Source organism: Alosa alosa, chromosome 5 (assembly GCF_017589495.1).
Source record: "Alosa alosa isolate M-15738 ecotype Scorff River chromosome 5, AALO_Geno_1.1, whole genome shotgun sequence".
Taxonomy (NCBI): domain Eukaryota; kingdom Metazoa; phylum Chordata; class Actinopteri; order Clupeiformes; family Clupeidae; genus Alosa; species Alosa alosa.
The window spans coordinates 19,929,439-19,956,542 of record NC_063193.1 but is presented as its reverse complement, the minus strand read 5'-3'; the positions used below and the strand labels follow the sequence as shown (position 1 = coordinate 19,956,542).

Sequence of the window (27,104 nt, the reverse complement as noted above, 5' to 3'; positions counted from 1 at the left end):
GGAGAAATCATCAAGTCCCCCAGTTGTAGTTTATGTAGTTATTTTGCAGAGCCCTACACAATACCATGATATAAAAAATATTTACCATACATTCAGATGCCCAAACATTTGGAAATGCATACATATGGATATGTTCAGGTTGCCTTTAAGATGAAATTGAGAGTGTGAACATGAATGAGACTGACTGGCCCTCCTTGAGCAGGATCCGGTCCCTAATAAGTACAGCATGAGCAGGATTTAGATGCCTTGTCACCATGCCCATAAGACTGAGCCACACGAGGCTGCTAGGCTGCCTGGCCCAATGGAGATGTGCTCCGTGCACTGCCAGTGCTTCATTCAGCCATTTCCAGGGTCTCATAGGTTGACGTCAGGGAAACCATGAACAACTAAACAAACCCGGTCTCCATGTTGCTAACATATAACATGTTTCAGCAAAGACTGGAAAATCTCAGTCAAAATAGGAAAGGGGTTGGCCCATCTTAGCAGTTGTGTTGGTGTTCTAGAAGCCTGATTGACAGCAGTTGAAGATAGATGAAGCGTTGGATAATTGCTGCCGTACCAAAGAAAAACAAACCACTAATGAGTGGGTTCATTCACTGTGCATTCTGTTAGTCACTGTGGCCTGAGTGTTATGATGTATTAATGGATATACTAATGGATTGTAGCTGAATGAGGGTATTTCTGCAACCAGTTATCAGTATGTCATTAAAATGTAATTACAGTAGCTTACCCATAGATAACCAGAATAGATTCAGTTGAATTGAGCTTCCCAGACAAAATGTGGATTTCTAACTTACTTTGAAATAAAGGCTAGTTGTTTCACTGCCATCTCTGCCAGATTTATAAACACAAAGAAAGGCAGTAGAAATAACAAGGAGAGAGTCTTCATACCATTCTGCAGCAGGTTAAAACAAGCCTGCACCACCTCGGGCATCTGTGCTCAGTAATGTTTTAGTGTAACCTGATGTCTCTCTTGAACAGTGCCATTTCTTTTATTTCTTTCTTCTTTTTCTTTTTCAATCCAATCTTTGGTAAACCATATTTGAATACATATCAGATCGCCATTATGACTGTGACCAATTAATTAGTAGTTCCTACATATGTATGTTACAAAGAGTAAAACTGACTTTCATCAAGGGTTTGATGATGTCTGTAAAAATTGAAAAGTACTTCTTCTGTCTCCTCCTCACCCTGTTCCCGTATGGCCAATGCTGGTCATAGCGAGCCCATGTGAGCTGCACTGTCGGCCGGTGGACGAAGACTTTGCTGAGAAGATGCTGGACGCTGTGAGCGACGGGACACCCTGCTTCACGAACAGCAGCAGGAGCCTATGTATCAATGGTGTGTGCAAGGTAGTGTGACAAGAATGCATTCATAACAAACTAACTTTCAATAGACAGACGCCGAAAAAAAACTGTATGTTATTTCAGCTACTGTGTGTGATTGTTGAGCAGTGGACTTTGTTGTTGGCTTCTAGTCAAAATAGCCAAATAAGGAGAAGACAAGTGACTCATGCTTGAACAAATGTAACATATGTTTATAAGACACTGAATTGATGGCATGTGGATAGCAAACAATTAGCAATGGATCTACAGGGGGAAATCTGGCCCAGCTATTCCACTGATACTTGATAAGACAAAAAATACTGTATATATAGAGAAAAAAAGGGGCTTTCTGAAAGATGAAGAGAAGAGAGAGCAGAACTCTCCCATCAGCTCTGCTACAAAAGCAATCACAAAACAGAGGTCACAATGCTGAAAGAGAGAGAGAGAGAGAGAGAGAGAGAGAGAGAGAGGGAGAGAAGGGAGACATTGAAAGTGTTAGTACACAACAGCCTGAAGTTAGGCTATTCTCCTCCCTTCTAAAAGTCTAATCTTTTTAATTAAAATTCTATGTGCCAGTTACTTCGTGAACATGTGAAACATGTGAAAAAGCCCTGGGGTTGTTGTTTAACGGGTCCTTGTGTCTCTTCCCCATACCCCTAACCGTGCTGTGTCTGGATCATGTCAGGCCGTTGGATGTGATTATGGCATCGACTCCAACGCAGAGGAGGATCGCTGTGGGGTTTGTCTGGGGGATGGCTCCACCTGCCAGACGGTCCGCCAGAACTTTGATCAGCCAGACGGCTACGGTAAGAATGAGGCTCTTTGTGCCTTGCCAACGTGTAACAGATATGGCTCTCGGTGGGATGTTTGGTTTCTTTAGCCTGCCTCAAAATACATGTGGAGGCAGAGAATGGAGCATTATCATGCATGTGTGCAATGAGTTTGAGTGGGTTATCATAAATCAGTCAATGGAGCATTATCATGCATGTGTACAATGAGTTTGAGTGGGTTATCATAAGTCAGTGAATGGAGCATTACCATGCATGTGTACAATGAGTTTGAGTGGTTTATCATAAATCATAATGGCATAATATGCTTCATCTATAAGTGAATAATATGAAACCTGTTGTTGTTGTGCTCTAGATAATTGTGCCTGGAGTCTTTCACTGGAGTCATGTTTCTCTCACAGGTTATGTGGATATGGTCCTCATCCCTGAAGGCGCCAGAGACATTTTCATCCGTGAGACGGCGGACGTAGGGAATTTCCTTGCCATTAGGAGACACGACTCGGATGACTATTACTTAAATGGGAATTTCATCATCCAGTGGAATGGGGAGTACAATGCGGGTGGAGCCAAGTTTTTCTACGACAGGATAGGCAACCTGGAGAATCTGACATCACCAGGACCTATCTTGGAGCCAATCATGATCCAGGTATGTGTTGCCCTGGTGATCAGTCCTATATACACCATAATAACTGTGTACATACAAACACTATAACAGTATATGGTCAAAATGCTCAGTTCTGTGGACTCTGAAAAGAAAATATTGCTTCTCAGCTGCTTTTCCAAGAGCAAAATCCTGGGATCACCTACGAGTACACCATCAAGAGGGCCCGAATGAATGGGAATGAGGTCCTGGAGCCAGAATACACGTGGAGGCACGGGGCTTGGACTGCCTGCAGCACCTCCTGTGGGATAGGTGGGCTACTGCACCCCAGATGACCCTTTTCCCAGTTAAACCTCTCTTTTACACTCATTCAACTTGAAGGACTTTATTAAAGGCACACTATTTACTACTAAGATTTTCACCTTTACGAAGCCAATTTGATGGTAAACAAACTTGTAATAGGTGAATCACTCATCTAGCGTAGCTATACAGCATAGATGTAGCGAGTCCCTACAGAGAAAACCAGCCATGCAACTTCTAAGAGCAGTGAAACATTACCTTGTCAGTAGAGATAGCTCTTTGGAGATCATTTTTGCCTGTTGTTAAATCCTTCACCTCCACAACAAAAGCATTTGCGAGAAGTTTGCTATTCACAATAGCAGAGTACCATAAAAATACATCGCGACTCTAGAGGGAGCTCTACACTTGCCAAAAATACCTAAACCTGCATAGTATACCTTTAACAACACTCAGCTGTTCTATCAGAGTGTCAAGTGCCAAGTGTGTTCCTGCAGCTCAACTACAAGACAGAAGTGCACAGAGGTCATGGGGTCAGTTTACAGGCACTCCATAGGCTACTGTGTGCCTTTGCTGTAGTGTAAGCCACTTTGGATGAGGATATCTGAGAGATCTATAAAGTCTACATTAATATTTAAGCACAAACTTGTAGTGGTACGTTTGGAGAGCCTCTGTGGTCCAGCACACAGTATCTTGTGCTGACATGGGTTTCCTGGTCTATTTGGATTCCTGGTTGAAACACGGCCTGTGAATCATGGGGGAAATTCTTCCTTGGCTGTGTCATGTGTTTGCACACCAAATGCAAGCAGTGGAGGTCAGCAGTGCTGTGTCATTTCCACTGCACCCTTGGCTGGCGGGTGATTCACATGTTTTATTGTGCAAGCAAGGGGCCTCCGCAGATTACTAAATCTCAGCTGTGGAGGTGTAAAAAAAACCTCTCTTGAAACATTCCATCCACTTGCAGACAGCTCTGATAGCAGACAACACCTAATCTTTGGAGAGAGTGCAGCAGCATGGACGGGTCAGTGTGCTGGTCAGTGTGCTGGTCATATGGGTGGAGAGAGATTAGATTAGATTATTCCTCAAGGGTTGGTGTGTGAGGTACAGCTGTTGCACCAGAACATGTTAACCACAAAAGATTTCTTGTCCTGACATTTCCAGGTGAACAGCTTCAGCCTGTGCGATGCTTCGAACTGGATAGTGGCGTGGTGGATGAAGCTCTGTGTGACCCGGACTCCCGTCCTGAAGACCGCCATCGAAAGTGTAAAATCGTGGACTGCCCTGCAAGGTCTCTATCCCTGACTCCATTTGTCCTCTATTTGTCCTACTTTTTAATTAATGCTCCAATCAAAATGTTGACGGTCTATACATTGTTGTAAGATTTCCGCAAACTTCTGTATGTATATGCTTGTAGAAGTGTTAGGTAGTCTCAGTATGCCGAGGACAGGCTAACTGGACCACAAAGAGTTAACACATCAACCTACCAACACCCTATTGAAGTCTGCAATAGGCACACCCAGAACTTATCGTCTTAGTGTTATTGTAGTAAGTCGTTTTGGATAAAAGCATCTGCTCAGTAAACATAAACATACGCATGAACCCCTGTGAAGTTGCATTAATCCACCCCAGAGCTTCAGCCTGAATATGAGTCTGGCCTGTTGTTTTGTCTCCCCTCTCCTCGCCCTCCACCCGGTGCTGCTCCGACTCCTCAGGTGGTGGGTGGGGGGTTGGCAGCTGTGCACGGCCACGTGCGGTCTCACGGGCGTGAAGAAGCGGACGGTCCTGTGCGTGCGCACGGTGGCCGGGGAGGAGCGCGTGCTGCACCACGCTGACTGCAGGCACATGCTGAAGCCCAAACCTGTGGTGCCCTGCAACAGAGACGTGCCCTGCACCTCCGACTGGTTCGTGGGCAACTGGAATGAGGTGAACTCATGTCGCTAGAATCTATCTACTGTATTAGAGCAGAGTTTTGGGTATTTTTCATTTTCATTTTTCTATTTTTGGACGATATTGAGTCTATTATTTTCATTTTTGGACCAAAATGACAGTTGCAGATTTGAGAAAAACTGGAATATGAATTTGCCATTAAACAGCATATAGCATAGCCTTGGGGGCAATGTTGCTACTGAACTCTGCCCCTTCTGCATCCACTGGCAGTAGTTTGTGCCAGATATGGTAGTTGACAAGATGGTGGCGACCAGAACAACAGAAAGTTAATACATTGATTGCACAAAGAGTCATTTTTATACCCTTTTTTTTACACGGACAAACAGAAAAAAAATGTTTGTCTACGGGGTCCCTCTCCATAGTAGCATAGAAGTGTAATTATATGTTTAGCCTAGTCAGTGGCTTAAGAGAGCAATTTACTTTGATGGAGCGTCATTGCCCCCAAGGCTATATGCTATTTAGTTGTCTATTAGGGTCTTACTCAAAACTGCACCAATTGATGTTGTTTTTGTTGAAAAATACCAAATTCCCCATTCATTCCAAGAACATCTGTCTGTATGCATGTGTTTGTCTGTCTGTTTGCTATTGCCATATGAGATCAATTCATGTGGCTATATTAATATGTAATATTACAAATCATAGGCTTTGTCATTGGGTTTTAATTAAGCAATATGGTATGAGTGAGAGTGTCCCACGCCTGTGATTCAGCCGTAGGCATGAGGCCAAATAGAACTGGTAAAATGCTCTGTGTTGTGATTGGGTATGATTCTGAAGGAGCAAGTACAAATAAGCACAGCTGCACTTAAGTGGTTCCAGAGATGCAGATACAGGGCAAAAACGATTAAATGAAAAAAATAGATCAATTTATTTTGAGTAACCAAATATTTTACTATTTATTATTTTAATCTCCTGGGAGGAAATGTGGTATTGCCTGATGAAAAACTCAGTATGTCAAGCACCAGTATGCAACTTTTTTTTCCATGATACAAAGCATGTGCTCACAATAGACCCTCAAATGGTTTAAAACATCTCTAGTGCTTTTTAATGAATGAAAAAGTGAGGTGCGCTGAACTGTGACCCCTCTCATTCTCAGTGTCCAGTTACCTGTGGAGGAGCAGTGCGCTCCAGGGAGGTCACATGCGTCGCTGAACCTAAAGACCGCTGCAACATCACCACTAAGCCCCGAACCAAGTCCCTCTGCGGCCTCCTCAGCTGCCCCAATGGTCAAAAGCGAGTTGGGCCCATGTACCGCCGGGTCTTCCCCAAGCGAGGCCCGACGCGGGTGCCCGCCACTTCCTCGGCGGCACCAAAGACCACCCCGACCACACTGCTGACGCCGACCACACCAGCCTGCACGCCGCAGGTCCCTACTGCCGTCGCCGACATACTGCACGCAGATGACTACGACTTAATCATGGTGGGGAAGGCCAGCACGGCTCCAGACGCCGCGCCTGCTGGCAGGAACACCAAAGGCTCCGGCGCAGCCATGGAGGAAGTGGAAGGGGAAGAGGAGGAGGAGCAGGAGGAAGGAAGCGGCGCTGGTCCACAGCCAGATGCTGGATCCAATTACACGCCGGGATATGATTACATCGTGGACGATTCTGACTCCAGGAGCGAGGCGGTTGTGGACGTGGTCACTACTACGACACCGGCCCCCCTGAGGACTACAACACAACCACATACTACCAGGCCACAGTTCACAACCAAAGTACCCCTTCGCACCACGACACCACGTGGGGTCTACTGGACGACACGTACCACCACCACCACCACCTCCAAAGGCAAAACTACGCCATACGTCAAAGCTGTCAGGAAGTGGACACCAAAGCCCAAAACCACACCACTGCCCAAAACCACACCACTGCCCAAAACCACTCCACTGTCCAAAACCGTGCCACTGCCGAAAACCACACCACTGCCGAAAACCACTCCCAAACCTCAGTCAAAGTCAAAGTCGGTGGACGTTCCTCGAACCACAGGGGCCCCGGCACATACTGTAAAGGTGCTGAAATACCAGAAGACCTCAGTGGCCCAGAAGACGACTCCAAAGGGCCCCCAGGCCAAGAAGCCCAAACCCAGGCAGGGAAGTCCCGTGAGCACCAACACCAGGGAAACCGTCAGCATGGAGGCCTTCTGGGTGGTGGGGAACTGGAGTGAGGTAGGTGGCTCTGCTCAGTTGGGCATGCTAATCGGATCGGTGTGAATAGCGCTCATATACACAGGGAACAAAGGCTGTTTCTTTTCCAAAGGTTGTGGTGCGGTTTGAGGAAAGGCCATTGCACTGACCAGTGTGCTGGTCATTCTAGACAGACATTCATAGACAAATATATGGGATTTATAAACACAGGCATTTATTTGTTTGCACCGTTAGCATGTTTATAAAGCTTGTCCTATTTTTATCTACTTCATTGTCCTTGGCAGTTCAGGTCCTAAATGAGTAGCTAGATTTACGAGAGCCCTAACTAGGCTGCTTGGCAGAGCCGAAATGCCACTGAGGCCCAGATAAAGGTTGTTGAGGAAAGATTTCACTCTGTTTGTTCACTGTCACAATGCCCAAAAATCTAGCAATCCCCTCCTATATTGATATATCAAGTCAATGAATGTTCCAAATTGATCCAAATAAAAAAAAACATAGCAACAAAAGCAGTATAAAGATCATATCTTTGTATCTATTTTGCATCGAATTGCATTGAATTCACATGCAATATTATGTTGCATTGCCAGGTGGCAGTGTTGTGTTCTTTTGCAAGCTACACACTCTTGTACTGAGCTGTCCTACAACCCCAAAACAGCAAAAGTTGAGACTTTGTGTAAAATGCAAATAAAAACAGAATGTGATAATATACTTTAACTTTTAAACCTATATTTAGCAGCAAAAAGGACATAGACAACATATCAAATGTTGAAAATGAAAATTGGACCACTGTGCTGCTTCACCTCTTCTTTTAACAAAATTCTGTAAATGTTTAGGAACTAAGGAGACCAGTTGCTAGAGTTTTTAGAATGAAATGTTCAGTTCATCCATTTACTCCCTGATATAGGATTTCAGTGGCTCTACAGTGTTCTTTCTTAGTCATGTTTTTCATTCCATTATACCTAATTAGACAAATCTAGACTGCAGACAGGCCATTTTAGCACTTGGACTCTTCATCTATGGAGAAATACTGTTTAAATACAGTATGTGCAGAATTCATTTTGGCATTGTTTTCCTTAAATATTCTAGGTCTCCCCTGGAAAAGAAATTGCCTGGATGGCAGTATATGTTACTCAAAACCTGTATACATCATTCAGAATTGATTGTGCTTTGCCAAATGTGCAAGATGCCCAGGCTGTAGTACTAATGCTCCTCCACACCGTCATAGATGTTAGGTTTTGAACTGAGCACTAAAACAAGTTGGATAAGTTGGATACTTACATTGGCCCTCTCCTCTTTAGCCCAGATGATTCCATTATGATTTCCAAAATGGCAAGTTTTTATTGGTTTAACCACAGGACCTTTTTCCATGTTACCTCAGTCCATTTTAAACAAGAGTAGGCCCAGATAAGATGGTGGTATTTTCTGTATCATGTCTCAATACAATTTTGGCTTTTTTTAGCTGTTACAATTTTGGCTGCAATGGTTACCTGAGCCCATACAATGACAGTTCTGGAAACAGGTCTGGTGTTGATGCAGTGCCATCTGAGGCAAAAAAAGACAGCCATCCAATTAGTTTTAGTTTTCCAATTAGTTCAGCTCTTTCCCTTCCCTTGTTTGCAAAGATTTCTCTGGATTCTCTGAATGTTCTAATGATAATATGTCCTGTAGATGATGAACTCCCCAAATACTTCACAATTTCAACATAAGAAGCATTAAAATTACATTGTTTTCATCATTTGTGCACACAGGTTTACACAGAGTGATGAATACTCCTACATCTTTACTTCTGTAAGAGACCCTGCCGGGACACTCTTTTTCATACCCAATCGTGTTGTCAGTTACCCTAATTAGTTGTGAAACATTCCTCCTTTTGTTTTCTTTATCATTACACAACTTTTCCAGCGTTTTGTTACCCCCATGCCAACTTTTTTTGAAATATGTTGCTAGTATCAAATTAAAAATTAACATATATTTTCCATGAAAAAACTTGTCATTTTCAACATTTGATATGTCTGTGTCCTTTTTGCAACTAAATATGAGTTTAAGAGATTTGCAGATTATTATTCTGTTTTTATTCACATTTTACACAACGTCCCAAATTTTTCTGATTTGGGGTTGTATATGAGACTATCTTTTGTACTGGACTCGGTTGCTTTAGAAGTTCTTTGCATTGCCTGTTTTGCACTGGACTCGGTTGCTTTAGAAGTTCTTTGCATTGCCTGTTTTGCACTGGACTCGGTTGCTTTAGAAGTTCTTTGCATTGCCTGTTTTGTACTGGACTCGGTTGCTTTAGAAGTTCTTTGCATTGCCTGTTGCATGTCCCCACCTGCTTGCTGCTGACCGGCTCTAGTGTTCCACCACATGTGGTCTGGGGGCCGAGTGGAGGACGGTGCGCTGCAGCTCCCCTCAGGAGGTGGACTGTGCCAGCATCAAGAAGCTGGAGCCGGCCCGCAGGTGCAACCTCAGGCCCTGCACAGGCTGGAAGCCAGGCAACTGGAGCAAGGTGAGACCTCCGCAAGGCTGCCAGTGTGGTGCTGGAGTACATGGAAGTGCATGCAAGTGCATCACTGTGCATGTTAGTTAGTGGTTGGTTACAGTTAGTTACTCTTGTAGATTATTGGTCTAAGAAACTTAGGATGGTAATTTTAGAGGGAGCAGTAAGTGCTTATGAAATAGAAAATGCTAGAGCATATTTTTTTGTAAAGAAAATACAAAATGTATAGGCTAATCGTGGAACATGTTTGGAACATGTTTGGAAGAAGATCCTAAAGTGGACATCTTAGATTAGTTACTGATTTTGAGATTATTTATTTTTTCTCTCTCTGTAAAGTCAATAATTTTACCTCGTTAGTAGCAGAATGAGACAGAAACATTCGATTTCCAAACCCTGAATGAGTTTACTGTAATGGTGCTTGTTTGTCCCTCCTCAGTGCCCTGTGGGCTGCAGCGAGGCTGTGCGCCATCGGGACGTGCAATGCATGGACACGCAGAGCAAACGCCCACTCAGGCCATTCCACTGCCAGGCCCTCACTCATAAGCCTCCCAGCTCCATGCCCTGCAGCACACTTCCCTGCCTGCAGTGGAGGAGCTCCCCCTGGGGAAAGGTAAGGGAAGTGCACGCCGTGCACACCAGCAAAGGTTCTGTGGCTATGGGCTATATGAAGTGTTGCATGAAAATAGTAAATGTAGCAAACAGTTCAATGTTGATTTGTGAGTGGGAATGAGAAATATAACTGAGCTTGCACTCAAATAAAATCATATTATGTATTAGTGTAAGCTATATATGTGCTGTCCACTCAGTGCTCGAAGAGCTGTGGTGGGGGTGTGAGGGAGCGGCTGGTGTACTGTCCGGAGTTCCAGCGCTGTGACGCCACCCAGAGGCCAAACTTCACCGAGTCGTGCAGCCAGCAGCCCTGCACACACTGGGCCAGTGATGAGTGGGCCGAGGTGAGACCAGCTCCTACACACACACCCGCATTCCACACACACACACCCGCATTCCACAAAACTGGCCCAGAGTGGCCATGAGTTAAGTAAAGACCCAAAGTGACATCGACTCAAGACAGAGGGTTCATGAATCGAACCCCAAATGGACAGATTGTCAGGCGGCGACGCTACTGTTGCTCTACCACCCTATACACATATACATAACATGAACACGGGCAGTGGTGGTCATCATAGCTGACCCTGATGTGAGGGGTCGCACTGGAGTGTGCTGACCGGTGCAGGTCAGCCCTTGGGATGGACACAAGGTGGAATTCCTCCATTTATTTGATCTGCCCCTGACTGAGCTGGAATCTGGGTCGCGCCATTCACAACAATATCACATTGAATACCATCTCACTGCATGTAGCCAGCCTACAGCAAGTGATTATCCACACATGAAATGACTTACATCTCCTAATTAACAGTATATCTTCTGCACATTGTGACTGAAAAGATAGATAGTCACAGTGATAGTCAAAGTGAACACTAGACATGCTTAGTGATGCATAGCCTACATCGACTGATTCACCAAATTCCAAATCATGCTGTTTTTGAAATTCTGTTTGTTTCTCCATGTTTATGTGTATGTGTGTTTGTGTGTGTTTATGCATGTGTGCGTGTGTTTATGTGTTTTGTGTGTGTGTGTGTGTGTGTGTGTGTGTGTGTGTGTGTGTGTGTGTGTGTGTGTGTGTGCATGTGTGCACCAGTGCTCACGGAGTTGCGGTGGAGGGGTGCGTAGCCGCGGCGTCAGATGTGTGAACGATGAATCAGGAGAGGAGGAGAAGGCCAGCCTGTGCGGCAGAAGCAGCCAGCCTGACAGCTCCCAGGAATGCAACCCTCAGGAATGTAAAACGAAGACGGGTGAGTTCGGAATCAGAGAGAGTCGGGAGCTGTTTCTCATTCAGCCAGCCCCAAGCATGACCGCTTATGCGCCGTTGACCTTAGCTGACTCTTCACAAAAGAAGTGCCATACGTGGACATGTATGGCAAATTGCATTGATAAGTGATAGATATCAAAACGTATTGATGAGATTTGACATATACAATGTCCAAGGTAGCGCACTGTGAATGTTCCTTTCTGTTTGCTGTCGTTTTTGCTCTTTGTTGCTGTCCTGTTCTTGTTTGAACTGGTCTTGTTCAAGGAACATATTATGCAACAGAATACCACCTCAAAGATCTGTTTGAAGGAGAAAGTATTTTTTGGGTCACAGCTTTCTTCACAATGTTAAGTCATTCTCTTAAATACATTATGAAAATTTCCATGAAGAAAGTAATGGATTGTATTAAGTAAGACTTTCCCAGAGTGTTTTAAGTTTGAATCCAGGAGCTACCACCATTGTGCGTGAGAGCAAGGCACTTAACCCTGAGTTGCTCCAGGGGAACTGTGTACTGTAGGTAGTTCCCAGGAAGTCACTCTGGATAAGGGCGTGAGCTGAATGACAAAATGATGAATGATGATGATTTGCCACAGCTTTGTTCACACCAAAGATTCTAGAACAGAGCTTTGTTCACACTCACAATATTAGATAAGATACATTGTAAATTATTAGATAAAATAATTCATAAGTAAACTAACACTGAAAGATCTCATGAATATATTGCTATTTGTGAAATTGACTAGAATACCCAAATGGGTCATATGATATTGAATGAGACTAGAACCCATTTACTGAGGACTAGAACCCATTTACAGGTCCACCGTGCCGGAAGAACAGCATGTCCGGCAAGTTCTGTGCGAAGCTGAAGCTGCTGGGCCGCTGCAGTCTCCTGTCCATTCAGAGGCAGTGCTGTGTCACCTGCATGGCTTGACCTGTGACACATGACACCGCCGCCACTCGCTCTACAGTGGCCATCACTGACACTCTTAACATGGACCCCTATCCAGATCAGGAGTCAGTGGACACACCTGGGGCCGGGTCAGCTGCTCCTCTCTATACTGAAGCACACTTGCTTTTATAGCCCATGGAACATCTCAGCCTTTTTAGTACTTGAATGGCAGTGTGTATGGTGCTATTGTTTTGGTCCAGTGGGTGCTCTTATTGACATTCCTTAACACTTTTTCAGTATAACTACCAAATGTTCATGTTCAGTGCACACCAAGTACATCTATGTCCTCATTTTTTACACATTTTGTACACATTTTCAGCCTGCACTGTTATAGCCCCATAGTTGTTGTTTTTGTCTCTACATGAACAACAAAATGAGCTGAGAACAAATGAGGAAAAAAAATATTGTTGAAATCATCTCATTTTTTTTCTCTCCGGACAGAGGACCATTATGTGTTCTTGTGGTTTGTAATAAAAAAAAAAAGTACAGTTCTGTGAGCATCAGTACGTCCTGATCATTGGAATTTACAAAGTTGTCAACTTTTGCTCCTGACCACTAACTGCCCTTTAAAAATGATGATCTTGGGTTAGAAGCATCTCTGTGTTATCTGGTTGTCACTTAAAACATCACCTCCCAGCCCTTCAGTGCACTTTATGCTTTCTGTGGCTAGTTTGCCATGGCTCTTCATGCACACGTTTAGTAATTGTAATTGTTTTCTCCTCTTTTTAAACTGACTTGAAACACTGCCTTCTATATTATTCTCAAAGATGTAAGTCATTTAGAAGATGAGGTTATTAGCAATTATTTCAGCTGAGAACAAATATTCAGGGTATATATCTTTAAAGTCATATTTGTAATTTGGAAAGTGTAAGAACATTATGATCGGAAAGATGGCTAGATTAAATGATCCTCATTTTGCCCCTTTACTTAGGAGATGTATTTTATGTAGGCTACTGATGTTTAATTGACAGTCTGTTTGACTTCCCTGTTTTGTGTCTGGCCTGAAATGATTGATTGTAGATCCTTCAAATCCAGTCCCTTACACTGAATGCTGTCATAAGTAAAGATTGAATCCTATAATGCACAATCTAAAGACCCTTCTGGACACTTGTCAAAGACATTTATTTCAACTTAGAAATACTATATTTTAAGAACTGAGGTGCTAAGGCATTGTGGTACTATAAAGATGATATGGTGAGTTTAGGACAAACCTTAGTTGGTATACATATTTTAATGAAGTGCAATGCCTCTTACACGACCTTTGACTCCACAAAGGCCTATTTGTAACTCATAGTGTAGATGCTGGTCGCATTGCCATCTCATTCCAGACATGAGTGTCTCTTGATGTGTGTTTCTCTGTCTCAGAGCCCAGTGCTGCTACTATGGCTCCACTTGCACAAACAGGCACCCAGGAGGAGAGGCATTAAGTGTTGCAGGTCATCACTCTGTGGCCCCGAGTTGAGGCCAAAATATTATAATTTTTTTCTTTTTTTTTTTTTTAAACTGAATATGCTTCACAGATTATCAAGTGCTGCTGATGCAGTATGTCATGTCCATTGATGAATTAATAAATGCAGTGGGGGAAAAAAATCTGTCTTTTTGCATCAGAGATTGAATTCTTTGTGTGCAGCTTGTGCTGTTTTGAGCAACAGCGGCATTTTCTTTTGGTGGGACATAGAGGTCAAAGTATAAGGTAGAGGAAATAGGCATGTCAATCCAAGATGAATCTCTCTAATTTTTAAAAAAGATAAAAGAGATATCGAGTCCCAAACTGGTAAAGCATGTCATCCGATATTTCTCATGTTTTCCTTCTATAAAAAATTACATGTACACATTTCTCTGAATTCTGTCAAAAATAGATTACTTGCGGTATGACATGACATGTGTAGAATGCCTTAAATACCCTGCCTGAAAAGAGATTGCCATATGAAAAGTTATAACCTCTCTCTCTCTGATCATTGATAAACATATATAGTTAGTATATTTAGATATAGTAATGGACAGTATTGATGTATTTACTCAATATATGTCTACATATGATCAGAGCCAAGCCCACCCCCAGGGAGATGGAGACATTGTGCTGCGTCCTCATTGTTATTTACATTAGCATGTCTGACCTCCTGACACCTCTCCATCCTTGTCCTCCAACCCTTTGTTCCTGCCACCACACCACGCCACACGGCCCAGGCTCACCTTACAGGGCTCAAATTTAATGAGGCCAAACTGTGGGCCCCTCTGTTCCCGTTAACCTGAGATGGACGGGCAGGCGACCAGACAAATTGTAGCTATCACCCAGCAGCATCTCGCCCAACTCGTTAGGACTGTAATATGTAAGAAAACACTGGCCCGAATTTGGGGAGTGTGGCATCTTGAAAGCATATTGTGATTAAGCATATTTAGCTTGATGGCGTTTTGGGCCTCCACCATCAACTTCAATCCAGCTCTGCCTTACCCAACCCTGACCATAACCCTAACCCTAGTGTCTTCCAGGCAGTGCTGCCTTGAAGTCAACGGTGGGGGCCCAAAAGATCATATATCGCATATTTAAAGCAAGAATGACCTAACCACAGTTTCCACGCTGTTCCTTAAGACTTTCCACATAGATTCTCCAAATAGCTTGTTTATTTCTAGGGTTATTGTAGCACATGGAGATGGGTGTATTGATAGGAGTGCCAAAAACTGGTGACAAAGTGCCACACAAACAACCACATCACCAAATTGCTAGATGATTCACGATAAAATAACATGTTTTTGTTGTGTTCCTAACTATCCAGAAAGTATTGCGAAAATAACCAAGGACACTCTAAAGGTACTGTCATTTGGTCAATGTGCCCATCTCTACAAGTTACCTGGGGGCACAATCAAATCTGACTGCATGCCAAATGAGTCCGTGTCTGATGTGTAAATAAATTCCTCCGCCTTTCGGAAAACAAACCATTCATCTGTCTGTGATGTAAGTGAGCAGTCACTCATAGAGGAAGATAACATTACTAAACATCTATAGCCCAAAGGAGGCCAGGAACAGGAACCTAGTCATTGTAATGGGATACCTCAGAGCCATTGGATGACGTGTGGCTCATAAAATATTTACGTTTGGTGACTGGCAAAAAGCAGCTTGGAGTCAAGGATCACACAGCAACCTACTCAGCAGCTGCTCTCTGTGTTCAGCAAGACTTGGTTTTATGTCTATGGATTTCTTTTTTGTAAAATGTAATTAGCTACTGAATGTAGCCAAAATCAATTAAGTGCTCTTCAGCATTTAGCTGAGAATGCTGATTCTGAACAGAATGCTGACTAATTTGAGGTCATTGATCAGTGCATTATGTTGAATTGCATTTGTATGAAGCTGGACAGCAGACATGGAAATAATTATATGACTGCTAACCACAAAACATACTGTTTTGACAGCCAAAACCATGAACAATAATTAAACAAAACATAATTTGGAAATTGCCCTAATTATATGTATTCTACATCCACAGCACTCTCACCCATGCTGTTTATCTTTATTTTCTTCATTGTCGTGGCAATATGGCCTTAATATGAAGAAATTGTAAACATTTTAAATAGCTTTAAGGAAGGACTGCATGTTGCCCTTTGGAAACAAATGAAAGCATGTTTGATCTATCTGTTGAGACTGATTTGCTTGCTGCAGTGTTTGTTTCCATGTGGCGTTATTTTCATTCCTTCCCCACCAGCTGATTTACACTGAGGTAACCTTTTTGAAAAATGCACCTCCAGCACTGGCCCTTGCCCTTCGGAGGGAGAGGAGAAAAATGCCAGACATTTGAAATAAAGCATATTTTCAGCAGGATGCAATAGAGAAATAAAAGGATGATATAAAGGGGACATACTCATCTGGATGAAATCTGCTTGACTCTAGGCTGGGGCGCTGGCACCCTCATTCCAACCTAAGTCCTTTATTAAAGATCAGGTTGGCAGGCTCCTGCTCCGAGACAGACATGAGAGATCGCCCGCAGCGGGGATGAGTATATGTTCACCCCACAGATCAACTGTCCTGGAGTATATTTTATATAACTCAAGGGCTGATCAGGAAGTCATTCATTTGCATACGTTTATGGTTCTGCTCATATTCCCTTTGGCTGGATGCATGGGGTTTTATGCACTTTTGAGAGTTTTTTGGAAAAATGAGGATGATTGTACCCATGATAACCTTGTCTCAATGTATGTTTCTATATATAATTTATTTTTGTATACTGGTAATCCAGTGTATTATTGGACATTAATATTATTTTTGCAAATATTAACAAACTTTTTCTTTCTGTTTCACACAAACAGGTCTAGCACATCACCATCAGGGTAGGATCATTGTCCATATGAAGATTCAATAAGATTAAATAAGGATGGAACGTTTGAATAAAAGACTTTTAATTGATCAGGCTTACAACAAATCAGTAACGTTATGCTGATTCTTTTTGAACCTTTGAAAACAATACAAATGCTTACAGTGATGAAAATGGTTTTTTTCCCCCTAAAAATGATGATATCATTCAACCAAGCATTAGGCATAATGTGTTTTTTTTCTCACTTCGATGATTTTAATGTTAATCCTTCCACAGAGACCCCCCTGTCCTATTACAGATCATTTACAAATGCACAAAATACAGTAAATGTTGAAATGTTTTGATCTCAACTCACACAACTATCAGAAACACATGGGAGTACTGTTCTCTACGTGAACCTTGAAGACAAGGCCCGAGATAGATCAATAAAGATAATGTAACGACTAAATCCAGAGATCACAGGGAGCGATAACACCCAGGCCTGGCCACCCCAAGCCCTCCAAATCTCACTTATATTGCATGAGACAAAGACATAAAAAAGAAAAGATGCTCACACTGTGATCGTATTTGCTTTTCAGCTTTTAAAAAAGGAGCACACCACTATGTGAAATACCTGAAGTGGATACTGAGCCACACGAGAGAAAACAAAGACTTCTAGAGAGAAGACTTCCAGAGGGTAGTCTACACATTTTTTTGGTGTGAACATATCTGAATACACCAAATATTTCACACCATCTTTATACTGAACAGATGTGCTGTCTGAAGAAGACTAAAGAACCAATATTTAACCCACAAGTCCCCACACACGGACCATTTAAATGGCACTCCAAAGGACAATAACGACTTTTGGAAATGAATTAATCTAGTTAATTGCAGCATTTTCCATTGTAATACTCATGGTCAATTCACTCAAGATTTTAGGGGGTAAGGGGTGTGCAACAAAAGGAAGCGGAGATAAGATCGCAATGTTTGTCCAGCAGATAAGGGATGTGAGCTTAGGTACGTCTGCTGACTGGACAAGGCACGACACTCTTTGACAGAACTGCTCCCAGGACAGGACACAGGAGGACTGAGAGATGAAAGAAAGGCAAGAAGTAGAAAAAAATGACCATTTCCCACCAGCATGTCTTCAGTGGGTTACAACATTTCTGTAATTAGACCACAGAGCTGGCAACATGGTCAAAGAAACGTGCTTAGTTACATACACATCAGTAGGGGAGTCTTTGCTCTTCTAGTATTTAGAATTTAGAACCAAAACTGTGTTCAAATGTATTTTGTCCAACTACTGTATGGGCATTAAGCAAAGTATCAAAACTCATCACTTTTGGTGACCGAGTATTGGCAAGCTGATTAGCTGTTGGACACAGGCCACGTTTCAACTTGAGCCCTGGAGGAAGAAGTCTGGCGAGTGAAACATTATACCGCATTACTGGATTGAAATGCATCTGAGTGGCTCTCTCCCCAACATCTGACATGCTGCCACAAGAGCATCTCATCCTGCAGTGCTAATGTTTATTTGTTAGTGTATTGGCTAATGTTTTATTTATCAATCTAATTGGTTAGTTGGTTTGATTTTGAATCCCTTTTGCTTAATTTGCTTAATTCCACTTAGATAAGATCATCACAGGCAATCAGTTCTAAGTTTCCCGTCACAGAGGGCTTCCAGAGACATTTTCTAGATTCTGTTCTAATTCTGCTCTCTGGGTTGTGGAGGGTGAAGACAGACACTAATAATGCTGAGCAGCCTCGCTATCTCCTGACCCAGATGGTAGGAGGACAGCCCTAACCAGAACCCCCCTCCCCACACCCTCTTCCCTATCCCCTCTGCAGGGGTCATCTCTTCCCTGTGACCCGCGTGAGGCGACTGATCTGAACAGACAATCACCAGAGCCTCTATCAGAGGCCAGGCTGCCCAGATAAGCCATATCCCACGGTGGCTGGCGGGCTCTCCCCAGACGCGCAGCCCACGCTCAGAACAGCAGGAAGAATGGGTGCTGAGCGACATGCGAGGTGGAGCAAGTTGCGAGTGAATGTGAGAAGGGGAGGGAGATATTGACTGACACACAAACACTCACATCTTTCTCTCTCTCTCTCTCGCTCCCTCCCTCTCTCTCCCTCTCTAACTCACACACACACACAAACACACACATACACACACACACACACACACACACTCGCACACTCACGCACACAGGGGGAAAGAGGTAGAGAGAGAGGCAGTGAGAGAGAGTGAGAAAGAGAAAGACAGAGGAGCAGAGAGAGAGGAAGAGGAATAGAGACAGGGGAGAGTGGGTGGCAGAGCAAGCGAGAGAGAGAGAGAGAGAGAGAGAGAGAGAACTTCAGAGGCAACTGTGTTCATTGACTGCAAATGAGCTTGGGGTCAATCACATCGGAGGTCCATTTCAAACAACTGGAGTGGAATACTGGGACTTTGATGGGCATATAGGGACTTGTTCAGTCAACAACTTCAATGAAGGTTCAAGTCCTTTAATAGAAGACAGAGCACCTACTCCACCACCGACAGACACCAAGAGACTTAAGTGGGAACTATAAGAAGAGGCTATAAAGCAAAGGATTTTTTTCCACCCTTCGCGCTTGCTTCAGACAGCTGATCTCTGCTTCATCTGTGGGCAAACCCTATTGGGGAGAAAAAGAGAGCCAAAGGAGAAAGAAGAACAAGAAGTAGTAGTGGACGCAAAAAGAAGGAAAAAAGAAGTGTGGACGCTGGTTGTGGGGATGATGATGTTGTCGTCTTCTTCCCCTTAGGATGCAGAACCTGTTGAGCGGTAAGCAACAGCGGTGAGCAGCAGAGGAACCTAGTGGCTGCTCCGTTCCCCGGAGGCTGCCCTGTTACCCCCAGTCCCCCCCTGCCTCTGTGCCTCTCTGCCTGCCTGCCTGGCTGCCTCTCTGCCTGCCTGCCTGCCTGCTTTGCCCCCATCCCGCCACTGCCTCTCTCCCTGCCTCTGCCCTCCCCAGCATGTCCCTTGCTGCGCAGCCCTCGGCAGCCCTCGACGTACCGCGACTACCATGTGGAGATGGACAGTGAGCGGCGCGTGTCAGGGTAAGGGTGCGTCCTCCGCCCGCTCCAGCCCGCCAGCGCTCCACCACCACCACCACCACCACCACCACCGTGTACTCTCCCTCTCCCTCTCCCTACGGCTGCCTCTGCTGGTGCTGGCACTGGTTTTGCTAGGCAGCACTTCGCCCGTCGCCACCGCCGCCTGTCACGGCGCCTGCGGCCGGGCGCGCCACCTGCAGCGGACACACAACGCGACGGCGGCGTACGTGCCGGTCGGGCGGCACGTGCGCAGCTACAACCACCTCCAGGGCGACGTGCGCCGCAGGAAGCTCTTCTCCTTTCAGAAGTTCTTCCTGAGGATCGACCGACGCGGGATGGTCAACGGCACCAAGAGCAAGGATGACCCGCTCAGTAAGTAGCATTTGTCCTGACTCTGAGGGGCCCTTCTGAATGTGAATGACATTTTAATTTTAATTTAGAGAGAGAAATTTTAAATTTAAAATCTTAAAATTTGTGATGGGCCTTAAAATGAGTTCATATTTTAAGTAAATTGATTTAGATGAAATGCTTTCCATTGGAACCCTGCAGAGAAATTCTATCAATATGATACATTTTGAAAACAACATAGTATATTATGGGGAGTTTGGATAGTGTCTTGTGAGCTTTACAATCTCCACCTGCTCTTGAGTGTGCTTTGTTGAGAAATGTAAAACTATTCTTCACCATTTCATGCCCACTGCATTTCACATTACACTCTCCTGTATGTGCTTGGCTTTAAGACAGAGTGTCTTTGGAAAATGTATTATGAAGAATGGACCTTGCATTTATTCCACTTAAATCCTTTAATCATTTGATCTATTGACATGTGGAGCCCATATGTCCATATTAAACTTCCTGTTCTACCAGACAGTGTGTATGCTGTAATCCAAATTGTTTTCCTTTCTACCCTTTAAGTAAGCGGGTCTTCTCAGTCAAGGCTTGTGCTGTTAATTATTCATTCTGAGTATCTGAGGCACTATCTGAAGCCTAGAATGACTTAATAAAAACTGTGTTACCAATAACAACGGCTGGCGCTCTGCTGGAACATTGTTTTGTGTGCCTCGCATTCTTCTGAACACAGCAAAGACGTCAGTTAAAGATAAAATATTCCCCCTGCGGAGAGAGCCTTAAGTAGAACCAGACATCCTCCTGTTATCTTGCCTGTCTAAACAATCAACACGATAACTGTAGTTTTACGGCAGCTGAGAGGGACCCACTGATAGACCAGCAGTACTCGTCTTGCAGTTTTTATTCTACCAGAGGTAAACACTTCAGATAACAGCACAGGGCCCAAAACTTCTGCAAAGTCCATTTGTGGGGTTCCCTGCAGATAATCAGCTTCTGGCATGGAATGCCATGTTTCTCAGTCACTTTGTTGACTCATTTAGCCTCTAAGATGTGATAATAATCTTTGGTCATGGTATGGCCAATGGCAGAATGCCAGGATGCCAGTCTACATGAATATACACACAGACTAAAAACAGTGAATTGCCCGTTTTTTGTACAATGTTGGTACAATGTTGCAGTGTATTATGGCAATTATGCCAGCATGGAATTCTTTAGTCATCTGACATAATCGACATTTAAAATATTGAGTCATACGTCTTATTCAGCAATACAATTTCAGTTCCAATTCCTTGTGATTTAATACCAACCAACTTTTTTTCTCAGTTAAAGCAGCATAGAAAATGTCCTTTGTCACATTCCATTCAGTTAATTTCTGTGATCTTACAGTAATCAAGCGCCATAGGCCGTTTCAATACGCAGCTTATAGAGGTTTTCCATGCCATGTGTGAGTGAACACAGAGCTTTGGTGTGTGTGGGCACGAAAATGTTGATGTGGGTGTGAAGGCGCATATGGCTTGACTGATGCCCCCCAAAAACACATGCGCTCACTTAAACTGTCCTCCGCATTTACAGCGGCTCTTAATGGCTCTCATGGGTGTTCTCAAACCACACGTTCAATAAAAGGTGGCAAACGCTTGCATTACTCTGTACGTCTGCTGCACGTATAGCTATAGCGATACAGACCTCTTTTATAGACCTTTATTTCTTTACTACTTTCAATATCCCCGTCAGGACCACGGCCGTGAGAATAAAACTGAATTGCAATAATGTTTTGTTAATGTGTTGAGAGTCACTAGTAAAGTGCAAACAACGCTCGTTTATCTGGGAGAGAAAAACAGGGACTAATGAGTACAAATGACTGTGGTGTGAACTAATATACATGGTCTTTGTGCAATTACGCCTAAAAACAGTTACAATGAATAATTTGACCCTTCTGCCGTCATAAATATCTGTTTTATGTGGAATGAGGTCAAATATCAAATTGCGGTTTCACAAAGACATAGTTTATCCCCAATGCTGGAATGTATATGTGACCGAGGAGCCTCCTTTATGAATCGTATGCTTCCAGTGTTCTTGTCTTTACATCAAAGCTATACCTCGTCCAGATCAATAATGTATGAATACAAAAGCATAACCTGGGGGAGAGGAATTGCATAATGGCATCATATCGAGTGTATTTGTAAAGCGATACTGTAGAGGAGCTGTTCTCCTAAGGCTAAACATGGGTTTTTAGAAATAATGCCCTTTGAAGTCACTTAAAATGACATCACACTGTCGGAAGAAGAAAGAAAGACATGAAGACATGGATAACAAAGACAGGATCAGACCTGTGTGATGACAGCAGAGACAATGTCAACAACTACAACCATGCCAACAACACAAACAGTGGCAACAAATCAACAGATTTTTGTGAACCCCACAGTAGAGACCCAATTTTGACCCATCTGTGGATTTAGGCCCTCTGAAGGTCGTGCTGCGCCTTCGTTCTTTTTATTTGGAGGGAAAAGTGCATCCTCAGGAGAGCTTGTGAGACTAGCGACCAGGCCTGGGTTTAAGGTTTCCAGAGCAGAGGTGCTGAGAGGCAGACGCGCAGCAGAAAGAGCTCTGACCTGGCTCTCACTCTTGTCTGTTAAGAGACCCCACATCCAGCCTCCCACTGATTTACAGGGATGCCAGTGCAAAACTGTCCCACATGGATTCCCATTCTGCCTGGGGGAGTGGAGGGGGGAGTGCTCTCAGATTTACGAGCTGTTGGAATCCTAATCTGAGGCAGCCTGAGCTGTTTGTTAGATATCAGCCCATTGACACTGCAAATGGGACGCTCTATCTGATGTGAATCTAGCAGCAGCACTAGGAGCCAGTGCTGTGTGTACTGTATATGTGGTTTCAGTTTGGAGGGATGAAGGGAAGACTACCACAGATGAAAAGCGAAAAAAAAAAAAAAATGCATCCCGCGTTTATGTTTGGAGACGCCCACCGAAAACATCTCCGCTCTGTGTTCGCAGATGACAATGTTAACATTGGCTGTTGTTCAATTGTTCATTGTTGCAGTGACAGTGCAACTCTGTGCCGTTTCGCTTTTGTTTTGGGCAAGCATCTGCCCAGGAGACGCTGTGTAGTGCAGGGGTAACATGCGCAATGCCACAGGGGGTTCTTATTTTCACAAGATGTGAGGAAGTTCAGTCAGCTTGCCAGGAAAGGGGGTGTTGGTGTGTGGGAGGCCACCAAAAGAGTTTGTGGCAGAGGCCATGTGTGCCCGGCTCATTGGAGCCTCACAACTCTGGTGATATGGTCAACACCGGTTTATTTTCAAAAGCTGTGATGGGAAGCCCAGCGCGTTCAGACTGTCTGGGTCTGTAACATTTCCCACATTTTTCCACATTTTGTAATGATGTTGTTTTTCTCAGGATACAATGATTTTTTTTCAAGGCTTAAAATCTCAAGCACCCTGAATAGCAACATGGACTGTGAAAAAAAAAACAATGTTCTGTTTGGCAACACATTGTGGAAAATGCACCTCAATGCACACTGGCAGTGTATTAGAGCCCACCAATGCACCATTTAGTAACGACAAACAGACCATAGTGAATCAGTCATGCATTTGGGAAAATAAGGCGCCGTGGTAAAACAAATAACACGTAATTCCTTGAGTAAATAGTCGAAGCAAAAAATTGACCCTGGGGCATGTTTTTAATGCCTTGGTGTACAAGAAATACCACCCCAACACTGACACAGGTGTTCTTGTTAGGCCTGTAAAACACAGATTCTGCATTACAAACACATTTGCTAGTTTGTTCTTTGCTTGCACTGCAGTACCCTGCCCTAAATATGTGTGTGTGTGTGTGTGTGTATGTGTGTGTGTGTGTGTGTGTGTGTGTGTGTGTGTGTGTGGCTCTTAAATTGTGCATCAGACTTTAGTTGTGGAAAAATCGCTGGTATCAAATTGCTTGTTTGACTCTGATTAAGATGCAGATTGGTCTTGACATTTTCAAGACAGGGTGTTTTTTTTCCATGCTGGAAACACAAACAGCTAAAAAGTGGGTGTCGGTGACCAAATACTCTAGTCTTTCTGCTTGAGAGAACATCCAAGGCTGCTCTCTCCCCTCCAACGCCTTGTTCTCTTACGATCACTTACAAGCCTATGGAAGTCTCCCTCTCTCTCTCTCTCCCCCTCTCTCTCTCTCTCTCTCTCTCTCTCTTGTGTCTCTCTTGGGTGGGTGTGAGCACGGTGTCTCTTGCTCCGTGTGTGATCCCCGTCCGATGCTGCTGACCGGGCTCGGTGTCTCTCTTTGATCATTGATCATTGAGGCCTTTCTAATCCCTTCCTGTCTCTCTGTCATCCTGCCTCAGTTCTCAGCCCTTTCATCCCTCCCTTTCTGTTTACAGGGCGGACAGAGAGCAGGTTAGATTGTCTTACATCCTCACTCGATACCTGCAATCTGATCCCATACAGAAGGGGGGACTCTCTCAGATCTTCAATGCCTGTTGTGTCATGGTCTCAGCGCTTGCAACACCACTTCACAGGTTCAACCTCTTAGCCTGGAGGTTGTGCTGTTTGAACTGGAACGTAATATGGCATTAGCAGAGGGAAGATGGCGATGGCCGATGCGTCAAATATGTTTGTTTTTTTTTGTTTTTTTTTAAGTGCGCCAGTCTCCGAAAACACACACTGCCTCCCACAACTCCAAAACTACAGCTTGTGAAACCTAGTACCACATGTTGCTCGGAAATGTGGGCAGCCGAAACGGCCACAGACACGCTCGGCCAGTTAAACAAAAATCAGCCAGGGAGGCAGAGCCACCTTTCAACAATTACTTGGATCAAAGGGCAGCTCCACTGACAAGCCTGCGAAGTTCACACCAACCCCCTCCGTCTTTTTTTCTGTGGTTATCAGGATAGGGTAACCAAACATCACATGAAGTGAAAAGGAAGTCAATGGCTAAAGAGCGGCAGCAAAGGTGTCTCTTTGGGAAATGGGAGACTGAATTAAAAAGCACTCAGCCTAATGATCAGGGCTGGTCAAAGACCAAATGAGGAGGAAATAGTTTTGTCGACCTCTGATACCAAAAGCACACAATGTAGTTACCTAATGAAAAAAGCACAACTGCAACTTCGGCCATAGGAAAAGTCCTTCCTTTATGTTTAGGACATGGACAGTAATAATTCCTAAACAGTTGCTTATTTAAACTGGAATATGTTGCCATGCCAGATAACGGTTTATGGAGCTAATGATCTAATGGAAATTGCCACTGCCTGTACTGGAATTCAAGGTGTTCAAGACAGGTGTATGAAATTACCAGCCTTTTAAACCATATATTCAGCAGAATCTGAGAGACACAGCAGGTCAATTAATAAACATTAGCAAAAACATTGTCTGCTCACGCTTACTTTTTTCTTTTTCACTAGTAGAGTTATGACATAGTCAGGATGCACATTGCTATATTCATTTGCCTGATATCTGTATGCTCTACTCTACAGGCATCCTGGAGATCACATCAGTTGATGTGGGCATTGTGGCCATCAGGGGTCTCCACAGTAACTACTACTTGGCCATCAACAAAAAAGGAGATCTCTATGGAGCAGTGAGTATGGAGCTCTGTGTGTCTGTTGCATCAAACAATCAAATGTTCAAATCAAATCCAATTTTAAATGAAGAGAGAACAGAAGATAACCCGATGAAGGTCTAAGGACTGAAGCGTAGTTTATAAATAAAATTAACATTTGCAAGTGAAGCAGTGTGTTGGAGTCTTTGAGCACCTGTCCATCAGAGGTGTGCAAAAGTCCTTTGTTTTTCAAATGTTTGGGAGAATGAAATCCTCACTGGTGCTGTTCTTTCTTTGCAGAGGGAATACAGCATGAACTGTAAACTCAAGGAACGGATAGAAGAGAACGGCTACAACACTTACGCGTCGGCCGAGTGGAGGATTAGGAAACGACAAGTGTTTGTCAGCCTGAATGCAAACGGAAAACCTCTACGAGGAAGAAAGACCAGAAGAAAGAACTCGGCCACACACTTCCTCCCAATCATGGTGTGATCCGTGTAATAATCAATCTCCAATCAAAAACTGACATGACTGAGGCTGGAGAGATAAGAAAACAAAACAAAAATATAGTGTACATCTATGAGATTTCTCTCTTACCAGAAGGCACTACTTTGCTGGAAGAAGACTGTTTCTAAACCCATTTCTATCATCCTTTACTTGTTTTGTGATTCTCTTTGCATCTGCGGCACATGGATGAACTATGAACACTTTGTGCCAAATGGTAGGAAATGAGAGAACAACAAGCAAGTTGATGATGGGTTGATTGTTCCCCTCGGCCTACTGTGAAACACATTACGTTATGAACAGTCATGGTTCATGAACAATAATGTCTTTAAGGTGGCTGTTGAAAAGCAAAGCTGAATCTCAAAACTGAAGATGTGTTTATATAATATCACACTGGCAAAACTATCCCACATGCTCCACTGTAATGAGATGTAAGGTATACTTTTGACATATAGATTCAAACTAAAGCATTTGCATCATTTTAACAGTGCTTTTTGACTCCTTTGATAAATTATTTATTTGTATAATATTTAAGTGGAAAAAACATGCAAGTGGACAACATTTCTATACTTTCTATGAAATAAATTAAGCTATTTTCTCATCCTTATTTAAATGCCATAACTGGGTTTATTTCCTGGACGAATATCCTCTGAGATGGTGAGTATGGTGTGTAGTGGGTTGGAAGCAATAGGGCATAGCAGAATCAAATCAACTCCAGATATTTGACAAAACAGCTGACACCTCAGCCCTCTGTTTCTGTTGAAGTTGAATTGCTCTATAAATAGTGAAGGGAATATTAACTCTGTGTAGCAGTTAAGAATTCGAAGATCTCCCTTAAACACAAGGTGTTTGATGTAAAGTGAAAACATGTAAGCAGTCGATGGTGCTTTGTTTTTCCCTGCCAAAGTCTTAAGCACCTTTACTAAAACAGCAAGGTTG

General features: G+C 43.5%; 2 protein-coding genes across 2 annotated transcripts in view; both read left to right on the top strand.

Annotated features, from left to right (window-relative positions):
* Positions 1 to 13,983, top strand: part of adamts12 (ADAM metallopeptidase with thrombospondin type 1 motif, 12) — a 24,211-nt gene extending 10,228 nt beyond the window's left edge. Inside the window, exons 14-25 of the mRNA XM_048244461.1 lie at positions 1,222 to 1,352; positions 2,011 to 2,131; positions 2,515 to 2,759; positions 2,885 to 3,026; positions 4,173 to 4,299; positions 4,724 to 4,934; positions 6,052 to 7,116; positions 9,446 to 9,598; positions 10,026 to 10,199; positions 10,396 to 10,542; positions 11,289 to 11,442; positions 12,275 to 13,983. Coding sequence (XP_048100418.1) covers positions 1,222 to 1,352; positions 2,011 to 2,131; positions 2,515 to 2,759; positions 2,885 to 3,026; positions 4,173 to 4,299; positions 4,724 to 4,934; positions 6,052 to 7,116; positions 9,446 to 9,598; positions 10,026 to 10,199; positions 10,396 to 10,542; positions 11,289 to 11,442; positions 12,275 to 12,390 — 2,786 coding nt within the window. The 3' untranslated portion in view covers positions 12,391 to 13,983. The remainder of the gene's footprint in view (positions 1 to 1,221; positions 1,353 to 2,010; positions 2,132 to 2,514; positions 2,760 to 2,884; positions 3,027 to 4,172; positions 4,300 to 4,723; positions 4,935 to 6,051; positions 7,117 to 9,445; positions 9,599 to 10,025; positions 10,200 to 10,395; positions 10,543 to 11,288; positions 11,443 to 12,274) is intronic.
* A 5,681-nt stretch (positions 13,984 to 19,664) lies between these two features.
* Positions 19,665 to 26,711, top strand: fgf10b (fibroblast growth factor 10b). The gene is made up of 3 exons (XM_048243914.1): positions 19,665 to 20,142; positions 25,597 to 25,700; positions 25,962 to 26,711. Exons 1-3 carry the CDS (start codon positions 19,740 to 19,742, stop codon positions 26,151 to 26,153), a joined length of 699 nt encoding a protein of 232 aa, XP_048099871.1. The 5' UTR covers positions 19,665 to 19,739; the 3' UTR covers positions 26,154 to 26,711.
* Positions 26,712 to 27,104: the final 393 nt, after the last annotated feature.